This window comes from Zophobas morio, unplaced genomic scaffold, assembly GCF_036711695.1.
Source record: "Zophobas morio isolate AGI-343-1 ecotype UQ-CSIRO unplaced genomic scaffold, CSIRO_AGI_Zmor_V1 ptg000049l, whole genome shotgun sequence".
Lineage (NCBI taxonomy): Eukaryota > Metazoa > Arthropoda > Insecta > Coleoptera > Tenebrionidae > Zophobas > Zophobas morio.
Window position 1 is genome coordinate 1658183 of NW_026972154.1, and position 20579 is coordinate 1678761.

At 33.6% G+C, this 20579-nt stretch overlaps 4 protein-coding genes across 4 annotated transcripts; all 4 read left to right on the forward strand.

Moving 5' to 3' along the window:
- The first annotated feature begins 4179 nt into the window (after positions 1 to 4179).
- Positions 4180 to 5399, forward strand: LOC135142682 (zinc finger protein 607-like). Its single transcript, XM_064074432.1, has 2 exons — positions 4180 to 4253; positions 4302 to 5399. The coding sequence occupies exon 2, from the start codon at positions 4524 to 4526 to the stop codon at positions 5190 to 5192; it is 669 nt and encodes a 222-aa protein (XP_063930502.1). The 5' UTR covers positions 4180 to 4253; positions 4302 to 4523; the 3' UTR covers positions 5193 to 5399.
- Positions 5400 to 8472: 3073 nt separating this feature from the next.
- Positions 8473 to 9566, forward strand: LOC135142544 (zinc finger Y-chromosomal protein 2-like). Its single transcript, XM_064074260.1, has 2 exons — positions 8473 to 9482; positions 9557 to 9566. The coding sequence occupies exons 1-2, from the start codon at positions 8473 to 8475 to the stop codon at positions 9564 to 9566; spliced, it is 1020 nt and encodes a 339-aa protein (XP_063930330.1).
- Positions 9567 to 11461: 1895 nt separating this feature from the next.
- Positions 11462 to 13563, forward strand: LOC135142545 (B-cell lymphoma 6 protein homolog). The gene is made up of 4 exons (XM_064074261.1): positions 11462 to 11503; positions 12357 to 12439; positions 12514 to 13103; positions 13550 to 13563. Exons 1-4 carry the CDS (start codon positions 11462 to 11464, stop codon positions 13561 to 13563), a joined length of 729 nt encoding a protein of 242 aa, XP_063930331.1.
- Positions 13564 to 17983: 4420 nt separating this feature from the next.
- Positions 17984 to 19846, forward strand: LOC135142546 (zinc finger Y-chromosomal protein 2-like). Its single transcript, XM_064074262.1, has 5 exons — positions 17984 to 17990; positions 18716 to 18761; positions 18832 to 18948; positions 18997 to 19278; positions 19345 to 19846. Exons 1-5 carry the CDS (start codon positions 17984 to 17986, stop codon positions 19844 to 19846), a joined length of 954 nt encoding a protein of 317 aa, XP_063930332.1.
- Positions 19847 to 20579: the final 733 nt, after the last annotated feature.

The following is a 20579-nucleotide window of genomic DNA, read 5'->3' on the forward strand; positions in this document are numbered from 1 at the left end:
AGTAAAGCAAAAACTAATTTGAGAAGGCATGTAAAATCCATTTGGAGATCAAATTATATCAGTGCGACTATTGTTCATATAAAACGAAACACTGTGATCTATTCAGCGACATATGAATAAGCACCATGTGGATGGAAAGGATATTCAGGAGGACGAATGCCAACACTGTCGTTACAAAGTTGAATGTAGTAATACATATATGGTTTGTTTAGCCAGTATTTTTTTTATCATTTGTGTCAGCAATCTATGATGTGCTATATGTTGTGACTATCGTTTTATTGAGATTTAAGATAAAAATAATCAAATGTTTAATTTTTTACATTACATACATTAAATAAATATATAACGCGATTATGAAATAAAGCCAATAATAATATACCAGACATAAGGTTCAAAAATTACATAATAATAATAATAATAATAATAATAATAATAATTTTATTGTCCAACAGGTTACCCTAATGACAGGACAAATCTAAGTAATTACTTACATGAATAAACAAACACAAAAATTATAACAATAATAAAAACATAATTCCAAGTATAAACTAATTTGAATAAAATATATCAGCTACATATCTATCTGCACATCGACACACTGTAGTAATTGGCGAACGACGAAGGATATTAGTTCGGGCGGTGGAGATATGAAAGGCGTTAACATATCTCGATGCTGGCCGAGGGACATTAAATCTAATCTGTGATAATAAATATGGGCAATCAATTTTGTTGTGAATAAGCTTACACAAGAAGTTATCCGCATGCAGATCCCTTAGAACCATCAAAGAGGACATCTTGTGTCGTTGGAGAAGACTTTCCATCTCAATACCTCTGGCCGGATAATTACTATCAATTTTGAAGGAAAGGAATTTCAAAAATTTCCTGTGCACTTTATCAAAAAGCATGTGCCGACACAAATATATGGGATACCATATTAGTGAGGCATACTCTAATTTCGAAAGAACATATGCAAAGAAGAGGGATTTAATTACGTCAATGTTGTTGAAAAATTTTTAAGTCCTCATGACAAACCCCAAAGATTTATTTGCAGCATTGCAAATGTTGGTAAGATGAATATCAAAAGTCAAGCAGCTATCAAAAGTAACTCCTAGATCTTTGATCGATGTTTTTCGTTCTAACGGTGTACCTTCTATTGAATAAGAAAAATCAACGATACTAAGTTTTCGACAATATGAAATGTAGCTACATTTACTAATATTAATAATAAGTCTATTTTGATTGCACCATTCCACGATTTTCATAAGTTCACGTTGTAAAAGCTCAACATCAAAAAGACTTGAGATTTTAGAATACATTTTCAGATCATCAGCATAAGCTAAAATACTGCAATTTAAAGATTCCAAAAGGTCATTGATAAATAGACTGAAGAGGAGAGGCCCAAGGTTAGAGCCTTGTGGGACTCCAGACCTTGACAAAAAACGAAAAGAGGTAAAACCATTGTAAAATACATAGTTGTTACGGTTTATTAAGTAAAATTCCATCAGTTTGAGAAGGAGATAGTTAAATCCAAAGTTATTAAGTTTGCCTAACACAATGTCCTGAGTAAGAACATCAAAAGCTCGAGAAATGTCAGTATATATTTCGTCTATTTGTTCTCGTTTATCAAGTGCAACACTTAGATCTTGAACAAGCACTGCAAGGTTTGTAGATGTAGATCTACCAGTTCTGAATCCATGCTGTCCTAAACTGATATGCGAACGAGTATTATTGTAAATGCAACTATATAATGCATGTTCAAAAACTTTGGCAAAATTGCTTAGAATGGAAATAGGATGATAGTTCGCTAGTAAAGATGGATCACCCTTTTTAAAAATAGGACTGATTCTTGCAATTTTCCAAAGGTCCGGGAATGTACTTGTTTTAAGTGCCTTCTTAATTATTATGGACAAAGGTTGGGCAAGTGCATATCTACAGTCACGTATCAAAAAACTAGGGACTAAGTCATCACCGCATGTTTGTTTGTTGGATAAATTTGACATGATCAGAATTAAATCCTCTATGCTGACGGAAGACATTGAGAAAGAATTTGAAGAAATAGAAGTAGACTCTATGTGCGTAGAGTTGTTAACAGTAAATACATTGGTAAAGGTAGTAGCAAATGCATCCACAATATCCTGAGGTTCCGAAAATATATTTCCATTGTTGTCTCTTAACTGACCCGGTATTCTAGAAGTGTCATTTTTCAAATGTAGAAAGCTCCATAAAGATGAAGGATCAGATTTGATATTGCTCTGGACATGATTTAGATACAGTTGGTAGGCATTATCCATTTGTTTTTTAACAACAGCTCTTAATCGTTTGAATTCGATATAGAATTTAGAAACCTTAAATTTAATCCATTTACGCCTGTAACAGTCTTTTGTTTTTATATTCTGCTTAATCTCAGAAGTAATCCAAGGTGGAAATTTCGAAGAGCTAGAGGTTATACGTGGAACAGATGTATCAAATAACTTATAAAGACAAAAATAAAAACCCCCAAGAGCAATATTTACATCTTCCTGACTTTCTAAAAAAGACCAATCCGCGTTGTTGATGTCATGATATAATTTTAAAAACTTGACCTTGCGAAAGTTATAGCGAAGTTTATTTGCTAACGGAAACTTAGAAGTGATACTAGGCATAGCAAAATTAAAGTTTAGATGGAGACCGGGGTGATGCTTATCTTCAGATATTAAAGGTGGTGTGCAGTGGGAAACTAGGGCTGTAGTATTTGGATTGGAAAAAATTAGGTCCAGCAATCTGTTATTAATATTAAGGATCGAATTAAATTGTGATCGTTGAACAACGTTGCAGAAGTGCTTGAGAATTAAACTTTTATGGTAGTTACTATGGCTATTACTTGAAAAACTAGGAACATTGAAATCTCCAATGATTATCAAATGTTCATGCATTACCATGACTCCTAAGGCATTAAAAAATCATTCAAAATCATGAACAGAAATATCGAGTGGAACATATAAAACAACAAATAAGAAAATCATATTTTCGTAAGAGCATTTACAAATGATTACGTCAATGAGCGGTACCAAATCAGTAAGATGTTTGGTATTTATTACCGTATATTTGAATTTATTTGAGAATGCAACTAATACTCCACTTCGTCTAGAGGGACGAACCAATGAAAATTTTGTATCACAACGAATGACACTATAATAAGAAGGAAATATTTCAGAAGTGAGAATGGAATCATGTAACCAAGTTTCACTAATTGCGATAATGTCAAAAGACAGATCGCAACAACTGACTTAAAAAGATGCGATTTGGAAGCAAGTCCACGAACATTTTGGTAATACAGACTTAGTGTTGAATACCTGCTGGACTGATCTAGTTTTCCGACAAGTTTGCAATAATAGTAGGTATGCCATTACGATATTGAATTTTCAGATTTTTTTCACCCTGAGCCAAACGATTGTCAAGTGCTGCCCTTACCGATTTATATGCATTAATTTGCATGGGAGTACGATCCATTGAGATGTGAATGTGGGACCATTTATCCATTGATTTTAAAGTTTTAAAGTTTTTGATCATACTTGAAACATCTTCAGGACTGGACAATGTAACTTTAATGGAACGCGCTCTGTTGACATTTGTTGCATCAACTTTACCAAGACGAACCGGTGGAACAGTTGGCAAGTTAAGTTTTGATTCAGATATAAAATCATTGACAAGAGAACGATCAGCAACATTTTGTTCTTGTTTTGAGATACCGTTAGATTCTTTAACGTTGAAGATAATTATGTTGCATTCACGTTTTTACATGACTTCATAACGAGACAGTAAAGGGAAAAACGGAATGAGCACACCTGTTCATTGTTTCCTTGTTGATCGTCCACGTTTATTGTTGTTATCCATAAGAATTAAAAAATTTAAACTCGAAGCCACGAAAAGTGTAAAATTAAGAAATTACAAAAAAATTATCGAAAACAAAAAATGGGGCCGTGGAAAAATCGGTGAAATTAGAAAACTGAGAAATCTTAAAATCGAAATACTGAAGAATATTTAAAAAACCAAAAATCGATGTCAGTTAGAATACATGTTTAGAACATTCAAACTACCGCCAATTTGAACTGCACCAATGTGCTTTGTTGTGATTGGTCGACACGATTGTGGAAATTAAAGTAATCTAGTTGAATTGGGAGTTTTAATTTGTGTGGTTATGTTCGTTCAAATTGCACGTGTGTAAAGAAATTTTTAATCCTTTCCGGTTTTAACTGTGCTTCAACGGGATTTAGGTAAGAAAAATTCCATTGTTATTCCACAGTGTGACAACACGGTTTTAGGTGTCCAAAATATCAACTTTGAAATACCATGACTGAAGTAATCACAACAGCTGGGAAGTCTTCACAGAAACACGTACGCCTGTAAACTGTGCCCTTATTTTTTAACTTCCCTTTTCCGTATGGCAAACCATATCAGACGACAGTGATTTCCCCAGGAAACATTTACTTGTGACATTGATTAAATACATACATGTATTTAATCAATGCTTGTGATAGGCTAAGATGGAAGGTTATCATCACTGTAAAGATTGTGATTTTAAGACGGAACTGACAGTTGTGTTTGAACAACACATTAATCAACATCACGGCCCTAAGAGAGAATCTAGTGAGGAGATATCTAGTGACGATTCCAGCAAAGAAAACTACGGTTCCGTAAAATTTTCCTTTGAGCCAAATCTGTCGTTGAAGTCGTTTCAGCATACTTCAGTATGCACGGAAACGAAAGAAAGTTCTCAAAGTATGAGTTCTTTGCAAGAGAGCGCCACATGCAGTTCCGACTTCAAGCAAACTGAGGAAGTATATCGGTATTATTGCCCCAAATGTACCTACAAATGTAAAGTTAAAAGAAATTTAACTCGTCACATTCGAGTTTTACATTCGCACAGGTGGTATGCATGCGACAAGTGTCCATTTAAAACTAAATGGCAAGCAAATCTAAAAGTCCACATAAATACAATTCACATAGATGAACATGAAGGTAAATGGTACAAGTGCCAAAAATGTGAATTCAGGACCAGAACAAAGGCTACTTTAACAAACCATATAAATAGCTTACACGAGGACGTTAAATGGTACAAATGCAAAGAGTGTTCTCACAAAACTAAACATAAAATACTTTTACAAAGGCACGTTTTAGTCAAGCATAGATATCTAAACAAGCGAGATATTTAAAAAGTCATTTGATTTATATGTATTGTATCCGTGTGATTATTGCTGATATAACGCAGTGAGTATTTAAAGCGTCATATAAGCAAATAACCATTTGGATGGAACTAAAGTTAAATGGTACCAACTGCCCTTACAAGAATTAAAAGAGGATCATCATTTTATGAACAGGAAAAACACGTGTGGGATTTAGTTGAGTTTTAGTTGGATAGTAGTTGGTGAATGTATATAGATCTATTGTTTGTTAGTTCGTCTTTTCTAGCATTTGTAACAGACTGTGTTATGTGTTATATTTTGTGACCAATTTTTTCTTAAGATTATGATCAGTAACATTTTAAATGTTTATTTTTTACAGTACATACATTAAATAATGTGGTGTCCCAATTTAAAATAAAAGTTCGCGCCGAGAAAAAAACAGCGACCCGAAACCGCTTTCGAATAATTTGAATTTAAAAAATGAATAAAAAAAAATCGTTAAACATTGGCAACCATGTGCAACTTTAGTTTCTTTGCTGGTAGTTTAGTAGGTGTGTGGTCTTATATGATACCGAAGAAATACGCAACTTTATTCAAAAGAAATTGGTGATATTTTAAATTGTGAAAAGTCTAAAGGGATAGATGGTTTTTCCTAACTTAAAAATATTGTTAAAATTTAATAGATTCTCATTTGGAAATTCTCTAATAGTAATTGGGATTATTCACGATTTAATTATAAACAGTGATCCCTTTGAACATTAGCAGTGGAGTAAATTTAGTTGAATACAGTGGGCATAGCGGGCGCTTGCGAGGGCATGGTTGTACGTAGCTGTGTTAAGTTTGAAGAGACAGTCAAAGGCCGGATCTAGAAACATTAGCGCTAGACGTTCCACATCACCTCAATTGTTGAATTAAATCGTGTTCTTTTTCTTCTGATTCCAAAATAATTTTACGACTTTTCTTTTTACTCCTTGAGCGTAAGCAAAGAAAGTATTGTAAGCTACTTTTATGCTTTCTCCATATTTCATGACCAACAGAATATGAAAAAGGTCTCTTGGTTCAGTCTGCCTGCCGTCTGTCCAGATTTTTATTAGCCAGATAATCTCTAAAACTATGTCAGTCATTAAACAATAAGTGATATGTGGTAGTGAAAAAAAAAAAAAACTATAGGATATCGAAATGAATTTATCTGATGACATTTATCTTCTTGGGCGGGCACTGGTATTACTTATCTATAGTTATTTTAACGTAAAGAGTTTATCACGAATACAAATTCGCAAATCAAAACAAATTCAAAGAAGGGGGATGTAGTACACTGCACTTCGGGGGAGAGAAAAATCCTGTGGAAATGACTTGTGTGCCAATCTGTTTTCCCTCCGTCTGCGATTTTATGAGACAGATAATCCTCAAAACTGCTGTATCGATTATTGTAAATTTAAGGTATATTTTAGAAATATCGTGTTCATATTAACATGGTAGATCATTATTATTAAATTATATGTTCATCCTCTTGTGGTGTCCCGATTTTAAAAGTTCAATTTAGTGCAAAAAAAAAACAACGCCACGAAATCGCTTTGAAAAAGAAAAACTCAGTAACGTAGGCAATAAATTATCCATGTTTCAGTGCGTTTGGGGGAATAAAAAAGTTTACCTTTTGGATGCTAATTCTAGTCAATTTTTTATAAGACAGCGCAAGTAGAATTGTATTAAGAGTTGACTCGTTTCCTGTTTTGTCGCATTGTCGCATTATTTATTCTTTGTTGTGAGTGAAACCACGTACTAAAGTTGGTACGTAATTGTTTACAGTTTAGTCCCTAGAAATACATAGTATCGTCATCCATTGTTGAACGAGTGGAGCATATGCAGTTGGTAACCAGTGCTGGGGACAGATACTTTTAAAAGTATCTAGATACTGATATAGATATATGGAAGATAAATGTATCTAGATACAGATACAAGAAAACAAATACTTGTTGAAGCTTTGGCGAATACAGTAACTGAAAACATGTTTTTGTATTTCTTTATGTATTGTTTAATGATTTTTTTAAAATTAACAACATTTCGAACGTATTGTCACCAAAATTATTTCTTCTTGGTGTCAGAATTTAGTTTCCGCTACTAAACACCCGTTCCACAGGTGCAGAAGAAGGGATTGTGGTATTAAATCTAAAAAATAAACATTTTACTGTAGCATAGTTATTCAAGACTGAAAACTATTTTCTTTTTTCCTGCAAATAGGCCATCGCTTCGCTGTTTGATGTGTCGCAAATTGTGCAATATTTTTTACGTACGCTTAAAAAGAATATATATATATTTTTAATTCCCATACTACATTGTCCAAATTGTGTTTGAGTATATAATTTATAAGAATACGGGAAATGATTATTCTGTGCTGAAGGTCTGTTGTCGGCAACCTGGTGTTATTATTCTTCAATATCGGCTTACGATGTTTTTATGACCATGTCCGGTAATCGTCTATCCCGGTGCGGCAGGTATATACATTTTAGAAAGAATTGCTGGTTCCGTTTAAGGCAAGATAAGTACAATTTCTTAGAAAGGTATTTAAACCCCTTATAGGATCAAAGGCTACCTGGTAGGCCGGAATGACCAGAGTGCAACTTTAAATTTTCAGATTTTTGTTGAAACTCATTTTATTTTAATCTCGTTTCACGATTTCTGAGAATATATCACGATAAATTATACTACCGTGGGTTGTAAAAAATTAATTTTATTGCCCAAGATTTACACTTAAACATAATCGGCACATTCTAGGGCAAAACGGACCTGCCAAGCCCGCCTCGCGTTAGGTCCAACAATGAAAAAGTGAAGAAATGACACATGTGGCAACAGGAAAAGATGCTACATTTGTCTGAAAAATAAAGGTATAAAACAATTACAAATATGCGATTTATGGGAGAGAAATGTATGTATTGAATATTCGATTAGTCGATTACAGAACTAATTTGTGCTAATTTGAATTTGACGCCAATGTGTTTTGTTGTGATTGGTCGGCACGATTGCAGAAATTAATGTAATCTAGTTGCATTGGGGATTTTAATCTGTGCGGTTATGTTCGTTCTAGTTATACGTGAATAAAGAAATATTTAATTCTTTCCGGTTTTAACTGTGCTCCAACGAGCTTTGGGTAAGGAAAATGCCAGTTTTCTTCCACACTGTGATAAACCGCTCTTAGGTGGCCACAATATCTGCTTTGGAAAATTGTGAAGCGATCGCAACAGGTGGGATGTCTGCATGGAAAAACGCACACACCTGTAAACTATGCCCTTATTCTTCAACTTCGCTTTTCAGTATGGCGAACCACGTGAGACGACACTGTTTCCCCTCTGAGACATTTACTTGTGACATTGCAAAAATTGAAGCTTTTTACTGTAAACACTGTGATTTTAAGACTGAACTAACAATTCTATTTAAACAACACATTAAACAACAACACGGCCTTAAGAGAGACTCTAGAAAGGATATATCTGTCCAGAATTTCCAGATACAAAACTACGTTTGCAAACAATGCGACTTTGAAACAAATCTGTCGTTGAAGTGCCTTCAGCATACTTCAGTATGCACAGGTACGAAAAAAAATCTTCAAAGCGTGAGTTCTTTGAAAGAGAGTGCCACATGCAGTTCCGACTTCAAGCAAACTGACAAAACACACTGGCATTACTGCGCTGAATGTCCCTACAAAAGCAAACTCAAAATATATTTAAAACGTCACATTAAAAATAGCCATTCGGACAAACGGTACGCATGCGACAAGTGTCCGTTTAAAAGTAGACGTAAATCCGATTTAAAAATTCACATTAATAGAATTCACTTAGATGAACAAGATATTAAATGGTACAAGTGCCAAAAATGTCCATTCAAGACCAAAGCAAAATATAGTTTAAGACTACACACAAACAGCTTACATTTGAACGACGAAGACGTTAAGTGGTACAAATGCAAAAAGTGTAGTTTCAAAACTAAGTATAAAAGATACATAAAGGTACACCTAGGTGCGAAACATCCAGATGAAGAAGAAATTAAATGGTACGAATGTGAAATTTGCCCATTCAAAGCCAAATTGCCGTCGTACTTAAAAAAACATGTAATTTATCGACATTTGGATGAAAAAGAATGTAAGTGGTACGAATGTACGACCTGTTCATATAAAAGTAGAAGAAGGACTAATTTTAGAAGGCATGTGAAGATCCATTTGAAGATCAAATCGTATCAGTGCGACTACTGTTCATATAAGACGCAATACAGCAAATGTTTAATGCGTCATATAAATAATCGTCATGAGAATAGAACGGATGTTAAGGAGTAAGGCTTTTAATAACTTTAATGTATATTCGTAAATTTTTGTTTACCCAATAATTTGTTTTTCGTTTGTGCAGCATTGTATGATGTGTTACATTTTGTGACTATATTTTCGTTTAGATTTTGAAAAGAAAAATCAAATGATTATTTTTGTGTTTTATGCACAGTAAATAAATAAACGCTTTAAAAAAATAAAGCACATAAGAGGCATAATGTAAGGTTTAATACACGACGTCACAACAAGTCGTGAGCTGAAAAACCCAATGAGCACACCTGTTCGTTGTGCCCCTGTTGACCTTCCACGTTTATTGTTGTCATTGATCGATCAATTTTGAATAACTTATCAGCTTGTTTCTTTGATTGACGATCAAATTACCATCTTAGATTTTGTTCGTATTTAAGGAAAATGATCAGGTTATCTGGAACAGTAAAATTATAAATTTGTATACGTTTTAAACTGATAGGTACTTTTTTCATATTCATTTTAAATGTTATTAAAAAACAACATGCATAGTCGATAAAAAGTATGGAAGCACTTGAATATCACGAGAACGGTTTGCTGAATCTTTTTGAAATTTGGGCTATCCCTAGGAACACTCAAGTTCTATTTTCTGCATTTTTTTCGAATTTTATACTTCATTTATATTTGAGATGCAGGGCTAATTTGATTTTTTTTAAATAGCACTAGTAGTCAAATATTCCGTTATTAAATAGTACATTTTTTATGAAATCAGAAATGTGGCGCATGCATTATTTTATTTTTTCCCAACATGGTAAAATAAATTGTCAAAATAAAAATAATGAAAATCAGAAAATCATAGCTAACCTTGACAATACTATCACCTGTCATAGTCTTGGCGTGGGACACTTTATTCAAAAATTATACTAGTGCCCAATGATTGTAAAAATGTTAGAACCGAGGGAACATAAACTAAAATAAAGGTAGAAATAATAATAATTTACAAAATATTCTACAAATAACAATACTCCGATTTAATGATTCTAAATAATGAATACATTTTTGAAAAATTTAAATAAAAAATTACATTATTGAAAAAAGATCAAATTAACATTTCAAAATCAATAATTTTACAAGAAATGTTCTGCTGGCAGTAGTAAATACGTTACACAAAGTTTTCAAATGAATGTCTTAGATAAAAGGAGGAATATTAGTAATAACATTCGATATTTTTTCTTAGAGTTCTTCGATTCCATGTGGTCTATTACATAAACTCGATTTTTTACCCACAAGAAAAAGTCAAGTGGCGTTAAATCGAGTGACCTAGCTGGCCACTTAACTACTCCCCTTCGTCCTATCCACCTTCCAGGAAAAGCTTCATTCAAGTAATGCCGTACTTGACATCCAAAGTGAGGTGGTGCTAAATCTTGTTGGAACCAGATGGTCTCTGCTAGTAAATTTGGGTTTTCATAGTTGGGAAATATTTGTCTATGCTGAGGAACAATACTTTGTTGCGAAAGTCGTGGGTATTTGTCGGACGTTAAATTTCCGTTAATGAAGAAGAAGCCTACAATGTGGCGACCAATAATGCCGCACCAAACATTAATTTTTTGAGGGTACGGTGTATGAAGCTCGTCCATCCAGTGCGGATTTGTATTCCACCAGTATCTACTATTATGGTGGTTAACATGCCCATTCCAACTAAAAGTAGGCTCACCAGAAAATAATAATTGGTTAATGAAGTTGCTATCCTGACCTAGTCTGTCTGCCATTATTTCGCAAGACTGTAAAGAGAAACACAAAATAAGTACACGTGTTCATTGTTTCCCGAGAGTTTCTTTATTTTTCTAATAATAAAATTTTGAAAGAATATAATAGACGCTGTTTCAGGCCAAATTTTAATATAGTGCTTGGAATTTTTCACCTGTCCATGTTTATAATGGAACTCAACTTTGTGTGATGGAGAGTAAGGGATTGAAATATAGGACAGGTAAAATTTGTTTTGGTGCGTTAGGTTGTAGCCATGTGTCGAAAACTCTCACGATTTAGTAGCAATGATGCAAAGGTTAATGTGGAAACACACTTGACAGAAATTCATTTATACAAGCTTAACTTATTTTAATAACGATATCTAATTTTTTGATGATTTTCCCTAAGTTATTATACACATTTCATAATTTCTTACTCGAGTTTTTAAAACAGTATGTTGATAGAACTTAAAAGTAACTTTAAATATCGATGCACTTTGAAAATAATGATCTTTGAGAATTAATATCTTCGTGAATTAAGCATTTAATACGTGTTCGAAAAAATTTTAAGTTGAAAACTCAAAAAACTATAAATCAGAAAATTGAAAATGCTTCAAAAATTAAAAAATAGGTTCCAAAAAATTGAATTTTCGTTACTTTGCATTAACGCCAATCTGCTTTGTCGGGAGCGGGGAAATTAACGAGAAATCAAACGAAATTTAAAAAATAGGACTTTGATAGGACTTAACTGAAACTGAAATGAACGAATCATGAAAATAGTTATCTCTTTCGGTTCAAGTCTTTTTATTTTATTAGTTTTTAATTTTTGTATCGGGAAAATAAAAAAACTGAGAAACATCAAATGTAAAATCTAAAGAATATTAGAAAAAAAAAACAAAAATCGGCGCCAATTAGAAAACCCGCTATTTGATTTTGAGGAAATTTAAATTCGACGCTAATGTGCTTTGTTGTGATTGGTTAGCACGGATGCGGAAATTAATGCAATCTATTTGGACTGATGTTTTTAATTTGTGAGGAGGTTATGTTCGGTCGAATTGCACGTGTGTAAAGAAATATTTAATCCTTTCCGGTTTTAACTGTGGTCCAACGGTATTTAGGTAAGAAAAATTCCAGTGATCTTCCATAGTAGGTCTGACAAAACGGTTTTAGGTGTCCAAAGTATCAACTTTAAAATACTATGAATTAAGTAATCACAACAGCTGGGAGGTCTTCATGGAAAAACGTACGTACCTGTAAACTGTGGCCTTATTTTTCAACTTCGCTTTTCCTTATGGCGAACCACATCAAACGACAGTGATTCCCTCAGAAAACATTTACTTGTGATATTGATTAAATACATGTATGTATTTAATCAATGCTTGTGGCAGGCTAAGATGGAAGCTTATCATCACTGTAAAGACTGTGATTTTAAGACGGAACTGACAGTTGTGTTTGAACAACACATTAATCAACATCACGATCCTAAGAGAGAATCTAGTGAGGATATATCTAGTGAGGATTCCAGCAAAGAAAACTACGGTTGCGCAAAATACTACTTTGAGCCAAATCTGTCGTTGAAATCGTTTCAGAATTCTTCAGTATGCACGGAAACGAAAGAAAGTTCTCAAAGTGTGAGTTCTTTGGAAGAGAGTGCCACATGCAGTTCCGACTTCAAGCAAACTGAGGAAGTACATTGGTATTATTGCCACAAATGTACCTACAAATGTAAAGTCAAAAAAACTTTAACTCGTCACATTGATGTGCTACATTCGCACAGGTGGTATGCATGCGACAAGTGTCCATTTAAAACTAAATGGAAAGGAAATCTAACAGTCCACATAAATACAATCCACTTAGATGAATATGAAGGCAAATGGTACAAGTGCCAAAAATGTCAATTCAAGACCAGAACAAAGGGTAATTTAAAATCCCATATAAATAACGTACACGTGAACGTTAAATGGTACACATGCAATGAGTGTTTTCACAAAACTAAACATAAAACACTTTTACAAAGGCACGTACTAGTCAAGCATAGATATCTAAACAAGCGAAATATTTAGAAAGTCATTTAATTTATATGTATTGTATCCGTGTGATTATTGCTCATATAATGCAGTGAATATTTAAAGCGTCATATAAGCAAATAACCATTTGGATGGAACTAAAGTTAAATGGTACCAACTGTCCTTACAAAAATTAAAAGAGTATCATCGTTTTATGAACAGGAAAAACACGTGTGGGATTTAGTTGAGGTTTAGTTGGATAGTAGTTGTATATAAATCTATTTTTTGTTAGTTCTTTTCTAGCATTTGTAACAGACTGTGTTATGTGTTATATTTTGTGACCAACTGTTTTTTAAGATTATGATGAGTAACATTTTAAATCTTTTTTTTTACATTACAGACATTAAATAATGTGGTGTCCCAATTTGAATTAAAAGTTCGCGCCGAAAAAAAAAAGCGACCCGAAACCGCTTTCGAATAATTTGAATTTAAAAAATGAATTAAGAAAATCGTTAAACATCGGCAACCATGTGCAACTTTAGTTTCTTTGCTGGTAGTTTAGTAGGTGTGTGGTTGAGATGCGTCACTTGTTGTTTGTCTGGTGTAGGTGTAACCACGCTGTAACTATTTTGGTTTGGTAATTTCATAGCTTTTGTTTAAACGAAACTTAAATCGGACCGACGGCGACGCCACAATGTGTGAATTTTTTAATATGTTGTTAACGCGTAGCATCAATTTATTGATTGCTATAAATTTACCGTTCATGTTAGGCTTTTCAACCGCTCCTGATTGTAACAGTTTAACACTAATTGAAATTGTTATTTTATTTCACGCAATCTTTCGATTTTTATACATTTTATTTTTCTTTTATGATACCGAAGAAATAAGCAACTTTATTCAAGTGAAATAGGTAATATTTTAAATTGTGAAAAGTCAAAAGGGATGGATGTTTTTTCCTAATTCAAAAATATTGTTAAAATTTAATACATTCTTATTTGGAAATTCTCAAATAGTAATTGGCATTATTCACGATTTAATTATAAACAGTGATCCCTTTGAACATTAGCAGTGGAGTAAATTTAGTTGGTCACAGTAGGCATAGCGGGCGCTTGCGAGGGCACTGCGGCATGGTTGTACGTAACTGTGTTTAGTTTGAAGAGACAGTCAAAGGCCGGATCTAGAAACATTAGCGCTAGACGTTCCACATCACCTAAATTGTTGAATTAAATCGTGTTCTTTTTCTTCTGACTGCCAAAATAATTTTAGAAATTTTCTTTTTACTCCTTGAGCGTAAGCAAAGAAAGTTTTGTAATCAAGTTTATCAGGGAGCGACTAGCTACTTTTATGCTTTCTCGATATTTCATGACCAACAGAATATGAAAAAGGTCTCTTCAGTCTGCCTGCCGTCTGTTCAGATTTTGATTAGCCAGATAATCTCCAAAACTACCGGACCGAATTCAGAAAAACAAGCTCGACAAGATATCAAAAAAAAATGTATAGTCTGTCATTAAAAAATAAGTGATATGTGATAGTGAAAAAAAAAAGAAATTATAGGATATCGAAACGAATTTATCTGATGACATTTATCTTCTTAGGCGGTTACTGGTATTACTTATCTATACTTATTTTAATGTAAAGAGTTTATCACGAATACAAATTCGCAAATCAAAACAAATTCAAAGAATCGTGATTTAGTGCAATTCACTTCGGGGTAGAGGGAAATCCTGTCGAAATGACTTGTGTGTCAATCTGTTTCCCGTCCGTCTGCGATGTTATTAGACAGATAATCCTCAAAACTGCTGTATCGATTATTGTAAATTTTAGGTATATTTTAGAAATATCGTGTTCATATTAACAAGTGGTGTTCCTCAAGGCTCGGTTTTGGGGCCGCTGCTTTTTGCATTGTTCGTTGATGATATCACTAAAATTATCGGAGACAACTGCTTAGTATATGCTGATGACGTAAAGGTTTTTTCAAAAATCGGAAATATTGCCGATTCTATCAAATTGCAGGAAGTTTTGGATAGAATTGTACTATGGTGTATAAACAATCGATTATTTTTAAATCCTGCTAAATCCAAAGTGATGTCTTTCACAAAAATTAAAAATGCAATGATTCATTGTTACACTATTTGCGGTCATGTAATAAATCGACCTGAATACATTAAAGATTTAGGAGTCACTTTGGACAGCCAGCTAAATTTTGTCAAACATGTTGAATTGGTGGTATCAGCGGCTTACAAAAGTTTGGGGTTTGTGGTCCGTAATACTAAGTGTTTTCGTAACTCAAGTACATTCATTAATTTATATTATGCATTTGTAAGATCGAAGCTTGAATATGCTAGTGTTGTGTGGAATCCATCATTTAAGTATTTAACAGAATCTATTGAAAAGGTTCAGAGACGGTTCTTGAAATATCTGGTGTTTCGGATTGATGGCATATATCCCATAAGAAACATTCCTCAAAAATTATTGTTGTGTAGATTTTCCATATTAAGTTTAGAGTGCCGAAGAATTATAAACTTAGTAATGTTTTTACATTCCCTAGTAAACAACAGATTGGATGCTCCAAGTTTACTTGAACAAGTGTGTTATTGGGCTCGACCACGTAGTTTGCGAGACAAAAGCATCTTTTATATAAAAAAATCAAGGACTAATATTTTGAAGTTCTCGCCTATATACAGGGTTAGTCACGAGAGAATTACTTCTGAAAATTATTTTTACGCAACCCAAAATACGAATACCATGTACCATTTGATACTAACTGAATTTAAAATGAAATGCTTAATCCATGATTGCTTTGAGTTTGACAATCTTATTTTGACAATTGTGGAAAAGGAGGTTACGCGAGTGTCCATGGTGGTACCGCATCCAGTCGGAAATCTCCTCCGGAGCCGCTAATAAATTTGTCAGTGTGCCTCTTGATCTTTTGCAACCGATTAATCACGAGAAAATTATTTCTAAAAATTCCTTTTACGGCATTTTATTCAAAGGTTACAACACAAACTCAAACAAGTAAGTAAATAATTTAACTACTAATCTGTTGAAAATGTTGGGCATTTTGGGGGGATGCTACGGCTTTTTTGTAAATGGATGGCCGAAGAAGTCCAGAGGTTGCAGATTTGCACTTCGAAGAGGCTCTAGGTGACGCAGAGATGGCGAATTAACACATGCACATTAGTGGCGAACAACATTGGTAGAGCACTTACGGCTTCAGTATAGCCCAGATTGATCTGACTGTATGTCGTCGATCCAATGGGGCTCTAGAGGCGAGCCAACGATGAAAAAAAATGTTAAAAATTAATTAACGTCAAAGTGACACTGCCAAAGTCAAAGCAATCATGGATTAGGCATTTCATTTTAAGTTTAGATAATATCAAGTGGTACAGGGTATTAGTATTTTGGGTTGCGTAAAAATAATTTTCAGAAGTAATTCTCTCGTGACTAACCCTGTATATGATGCAAATGTATTTTGATAAGTTCAATGCCGATGTAAATATTGATATTCACGTGGTCAGTGGCCAAGTACTTAAAAAGCATCTAACAAATTATTTTTTATACAAAAACGGCACTGATATTGGTAGTGGTGTCTGATCATCTTCTTGAGATTGAGATTGGTTTTCTACTGGTTAAAACATTAAATTTTTCAGCAGTTTTTTTTTTTTTTACTCTCTCTTTAAATGAATAATTTATTTATGTTCCTTTTTTTAAGCTTCGTAATTGGGTTGCGACCTGTGGAGCTTATATGATAATAAAAAAAAAAATAAAAAAAAAACATTGTAGATCATTGATAAAAAAAATATCTGTTCATCCTCTTGTGGTGTCCCGATTTTAAAAGTTCAATTTAGTGCAAAAAAAAAACGCCACGAAACCGCTTTGAAAAAGAAAAACTCAGTAACGTAGGCAATAAATTATCCATGTTTCAGTGCGTTTGGGGGAATAAAAAAGTTTACCTTTTGGATGCTAATTCTAGTCAATTTTTTATAAGACAGCGCAAGTAGAATTGTATTAAGAGTTGACTCGTTTCCTGTTTTGTCGCATTGTCGCATTATTTATTCTTTGTTGTGAGTGAAACCACGTACTAAAGTTGGTACGTAATTGTTTACAGTTTAGTCCCTAGAAATACATAGTATCGTCATCCATTGTTGAACGAGTGGAGCATATGCAGTTGGTAACCAATGCTGGGGACAGATACTTTTAAAAGTATCTAGATACAGATATAGATAGATGGAAGATAAATGTATCTAGATACAGATACAAGAAAACAGATAGTTGTTGAAGCTTTGGCGAATACAGTAACTGAAAACATGTTTTTGTATTTCTTTATGTATTGTTTAATGATTTTTTTAAAATTAACAACATTTCCAACGTATTGTCACCAAAATTATTTCTTCTTGGTGTCAGAATTTAGTTTCCGCTACTAAACACCCGTTCCACAGGTGCAGAAGAAGGGATTGTGGTATAAAATTTAAAAAATAAACATTTTACTGTAGCATAGTTTTTCAAGACTGAAAAATATTTTCTTTTTTCCTGCAAATAGGCCATCGCTTCGCTGTTTGATGTGTCGCAAATTGTGCAATATTTTTTACGTACGCTTAAAAAGAATATATATTTTTTTTATTACCATACTACATTGTCCAAATTGTGTTTGAGTATATCTAAAAATTATCTCCAGCATTAAAATTAATCTTTCAAAAGAATACGGGAAATGATTATTCTGTGCTGAAGATCTGTTGTCGGCAATCTGTTTATTATTATTCTTCAGTATCGGCTTACGATGTTTTTATGACCATGTCCGGTAATCGTCTATCCCGGTGCGGCAGGTATATACATTTTAGAAAGAATTGCTGGTTCCGTTTAAGGCAAGATAAGTACAATTTCTTAGAAAGGTATTTAAACCCCTTATAGGATCAAAGGCTACCTGGTAGGCCGGAATGACCAGAGTGCAACTTTAAATTTTCAGATTTTTGTTGAAACTCATTTTATTTTAATCTCGTTTCACGATTTCTGAGAATATATCACGATAAATTATACTACCGTGGGTTGTAAAAAGTTAATTTTATTGCCCAAGATTTACACTCAAACATAATCGGCACATTCTGGGGCAAAACGGACCTGCCAAGCCCGCCTCGCGTTAGGTCCAACAATGAAAAGTGAAGAAATGACACATATGGCAACAGGAAAAGATGCTACATTTATCTGAAAAATGAAGGTATAAAACAATAACAAATATGCGATTTATGGGAGAGAAATGTATGTATTGAACATTCGATTATTCGATTACAGAACTAATTTGTGCTAATTTGAATTTGACGCCAATGTGTGTTGTTGTGATTGGTCGGCACGATTGCAGAAATTAATGTAATCTAGTTGCATTCTGGATTTTAATCTGTGCGGTTATGTTCGTTCTAGTCATACGTGAATAAAGAAATATTTAATTCTTTCCGGTTTTAACTGTGTTCCAACGAGCTTTGGGTAAGAAAAATGCCAGTTTTCTTCCACACTGTGATAAACCGCTCTTAGGTGGCCACAATATCTGCTTTGGAATATTGCGAAGCGATCGCAACAGGTGGGATGTCTGCATGGAAAAACGTACACACCTGTAAACTATGCCCTTATTCTTCAACTTCGCTTTTCAGTATGGCGAACCACGTGAGACGACACTGTTTCCCCTTGGAGACATTTACTTGTGACACCGCCAAAATTGAAGCTTTTTACTGTAAACACTGTGATTTTAAGACGGAACTAACAATTCTGTTTAAACAACACATTAAAAAACAACACGGCCGTAAGAGATAATCTAGAAAGGATATATCTGGCCAGGATTTCTTGGTACAAAACTACGTTTGCAAACAATGCGACTTTGAAACAAGTCTGTCGTTGAAGTGGCTTCAGCATACTTCAGAATGCACGGGTACGAAAAAAAATCTTCAAAGTGTGAGTTCTTTGAAAGAGAGTGCCACATGGAGTTCCGACTTCAAGCAAACTGAGGAAACACATTGGCATCACTGCGCCGAATGTCCCTACAAAAATAAAATAAAAAGATATCTTAAACGCCACATTAAAAATAGGCATTCGAACAAACGGTATGCATGCGATAAGTGTCCGTTTAAAAGTAGACGTAAATGGGATTTAAAAATTCACATTAATAGAATTCACTTAGATGAACAAGATATTGAATGGTACAAGTGCCAAAAATGTCCATTCAAGACGAAAACAAAATCTAATTTAAGACTGCACACAAACAGCTTACACTTGAACGACGAAGACGTTAAGTGGTACAAATGCAAAAAGTGTAGTTTCAAAACTAAGCATGAAAGATACTTAAAGGTACACCTACGTGCGAAACATCCAGATGAAGAAAAAATTAAATGGTACGAATGTGAAATTTGCCCATTCAAAGCCAAATTGCCGTCGTACTTAAAAAAACATGTAATTTATCAACATTTGGATGAAAAAGAAGGTAAGTGGTACGAATGTACGACCTGTTCATATAAAAGTAGATTTGGGGCCAATTTAAGAAGGCATGTAAAGATCCATTTGAAGATCGAATCGTATCAGTGCGACTACTGTTCATATAAGACGAAATACAGTTATTATTTAATGAGTCATATAAATAGTCGTCATAAGAATAGAACAGATGTTAAGGAGTAAGGCTTTTAATAACTTGAATGTATATTCGTAAATTTTTGTTTGGCCAATAATTTGTTTTTCGTTTGTGTGAGCATTGTATGATGTATTACATTTTGTGACTATATTTTCGTTTAGATTTTGAAAAGAAAAATCAAATGATTATTTTTGTGTTTTATGTACATTATAGTTATTTATGTATTAAGGGCATAATCAGGGAGATTGTGGCACGAGGGAATGTTTAAAGCCCGACGAAGGAGGGCTTTTAATTTCCCGAGTGCCACAATCGACAATTATGCACGTGGTACATACAACGTTTTATTCTATTTTAGTTTCTAAACTATTTTTAACGAAATATTGAGTATTTTCGGCAAGACTGTGTGAATTGTGCCGATGCGAATTTTAATACATAGCTGGCTATTATTTTGATGTTGTTATGGATACCACGTTGATTATTTGATAATTCGTTTTTCAAAATGTAAATTAAAGAAACGGAAAACCTTTATTCAAACGAAAGTTTAGAAGAATTTGAAGTCGGTCAGGTAATGATTTGATAAAATATTATTTTTCCAACTTAAGAAAAACGTTGAATATCGAAGCCTGTTTGAATAATTAATTGATTAGTGTAAATGAACAATCAATTGTTGCTTAGCAATTTTTGACAGATTTGTGCTAAAAAGGCCAATTTAAGCCCGCATTTGGGTGCTTATAAATAAGATTATGGTTCTAAAATAGAATAAAATAAATAAACGCTTTA

Coding starts and splice junctions, on each gene's coding strand:
- LOC135142682 (XM_064074432.1), top strand. CDS start 4,524: ATGGAAGGTTATCATCACTGTAAAGATTGTGATTTTAAGACGGAACTG.
- LOC135142546 (XM_064074262.1), top strand. Junction 18,949..18,996: donor AAGACGGAACTAACAATTCT/GTTTAAACAACA, acceptor GAGATAATCTAG/AAAGGATATATCTGGCCAGG. Junction 19,279..19,344: donor AATAGGCATTCGAACAAACG/GTATGCATGCGA, acceptor TCACATTAATAG/AATTCACTTAGATGAACAAG.
- LOC135142544 (XM_064074260.1), top strand. CDS start 8,473: ATGGCGAACCACGTGAGACGACACTGTTTCCCCTCTGAGACATTTACT.
- LOC135142545 (XM_064074261.1), top strand. CDS start 11,462: ATGTGTCGAAAACTCTCACGATTTAGTAGCAATGATGCAAAG. Junction 11,504..12,356: donor TTAGTAGCAATGATGCAAAG/GTTAATGTGGAA, acceptor AAACGGTTTTAG/GTGTCCAAAGTATCAACTTT. Junction 12,440..12,513: donor ATGGAAAAACGTACGTACCT/GTAAACTGTGGC, acceptor TGATTCCCTCAG/AAAACATTTACTTGTGATAT.